The sequence below is a fragment of the Kryptolebias marmoratus genome, linkage group LG9 (genome assembly GCF_001649575.2).
Source record: "Kryptolebias marmoratus isolate JLee-2015 linkage group LG9, ASM164957v2, whole genome shotgun sequence".
Taxonomy (NCBI): Eukaryota; Metazoa; Chordata; class Actinopteri; order Cyprinodontiformes; family Rivulidae; genus Kryptolebias; species Kryptolebias marmoratus.
Genome location: NC_051438.1, coordinates 30,179,379 through 30,181,043, shown reverse-complemented (window position 1 = coordinate 30,181,043; position 1,665 = coordinate 30,179,379). Strand labels below are relative to the sequence as shown.

General features: G+C 49.0%; 1 protein-coding gene across 1 annotated transcript in view; it reads right to left on the bottom strand.

The window, feature by feature from the left end:
- The window catches only part of ccdc69 (coiled-coil domain containing 69), a 12,388-nt gene extending 11,090 nt beyond the window's left edge, over positions 1-1,298 (bottom strand). The window contains exon 1 of the mRNA XM_037977390.1: positions 1,172-1,298. Coding sequence (XP_037833318.1) covers positions 1,172-1,192 — 21 coding nt within the window. The 5' untranslated portion in view covers positions 1,193-1,298. The remainder of the gene's footprint in view (positions 1-1,171) is intronic.
- Between the last annotated feature and the right edge of the window lie 367 nt (positions 1,299-1,665).

The following is a 1,665-nucleotide window of genomic DNA, read 5'->3' as shown; positions in this document are numbered from 1 at the left end:
TCAGATAAGACCGACCAATCAGAGCAAAGCCTGAGTTTACATCAGATAAGACCGACCAATCAGAGCAAAGCCTGAGTTTACATTAGATTAAACCGACCAATCAGAGCAAATATAATCTGAGAAGGATTTTCTGTTTTAAATGTTCTGTAGCCCACAGAGGTCTCCTTTAAGGAACCAAAACAAAGTCCAACTGTGCCACAACACAAGGCCCGCAGGCCTTAGAGTGGACACCTGCTGTCTGAGGGACATCTCTGTCCATAATGAGGACAAACTCCATGTTTTCACCACAAGACGAGGACACCAAGACAATAAAATGAAATAAATCCATTTTACAGAAATATGAGGTCACTGACCTCACAGCTGGAAGACACATCTGGACCAGAGGACAGACAGCCCAGGTCGGGCCCAAACCAGAACCCTGACCCAACCTGAAACTGTCCCTGCCCACAACACTGTCTGCATCATCAAATCTGTCCCCTGTCCACAAACTGTCCCCCTCATCAACCCTGTCCCCATCATCAAATCTGTCCCCTGTCCACAAACGGTCCCCTCAGGGTAATTTCCAGAATAACCCCTCAGAGACAAACTAACAGCCTCTACCTGAACATCAGCAGCTCTCAGGGACACTCAGAGACACCCAGGGACGCTCAGGGACATTCAGAGACACTCAGGGACACTCAGAGACACCCAGAGACACTTCAGAGACACTTCAGGGACGCTCAGAGACATTCAGAGACACTCAGGGACACTCAGGGACACCCAGAGACACTTCAGGAGCGTTTACAGATGAATTTACACCAAAACAATCAGAATTAAAACAAGGTTAGCGGTTTTAAAGTTCGGACCGTGGGAAACTGATTCAAACCGGAGCTGATTGGAAACAGATGTGAGGAGGGAACTTTCACTGGCTTTAAACCCGGTACCGAACCTCCACCCGAACCCGTGGTTCTGACCCACATATAAGAACCTGGGTTCTGGAGGCACGGCTGAGTTCTGGAGGCCGATATTCGGAGCTCATCTCTCCGCGGGCGGCGGGACCAGCAGCCCCGCGGCGGCCGCCTACCAGCGAGCCTCCTCCGGCCGAGCAAAGTCACCTTCTCCCGGCGGAACAAAGAGGGTTTCCCCGGCCTCTCCGCGGGGTTTTACCCGGTCCGTCGGCGGAGTTTCTCACCTTGCTGTGGCCGCAGCCCATGCCTTCTCCTCGGAGCGGTGGGTCCGTTTGACGCCGGTTGTTCCTCCGGTTCTGCTTCAACTTTCAAACTCAGAAAAAAAAACCTCCCTGAACGCAGCGCGGCGGGCTGGGGGCGGGGCTTATCAGTGACGCCTTCAAAGACGATCAGGAAATCCTAACTATCTTCTGAGTTCAAACAAAAAATAAATGAATAAATCAAACTCTCGAGGACGCCCTGAAACGAAACTCTGAGAGGATAAGGATTATTTGCAAAAAGTCCACAAAACTGTGCAAAACATTTCATCCAACCCTTAAATTTATACAGTTTGGTGTAAATAATCAGAAACCGCCTAAAATGAGACAAAATAAACCAAAAGCACAAAAACAGCTCCGATGGGATCAAAGCGAAGCAACATGAATTAAGACATAAAAACACAAAACCATAAAAACACAAAACCATAAAAACACAGACACGGTTTGTTGTTGCTGATGTC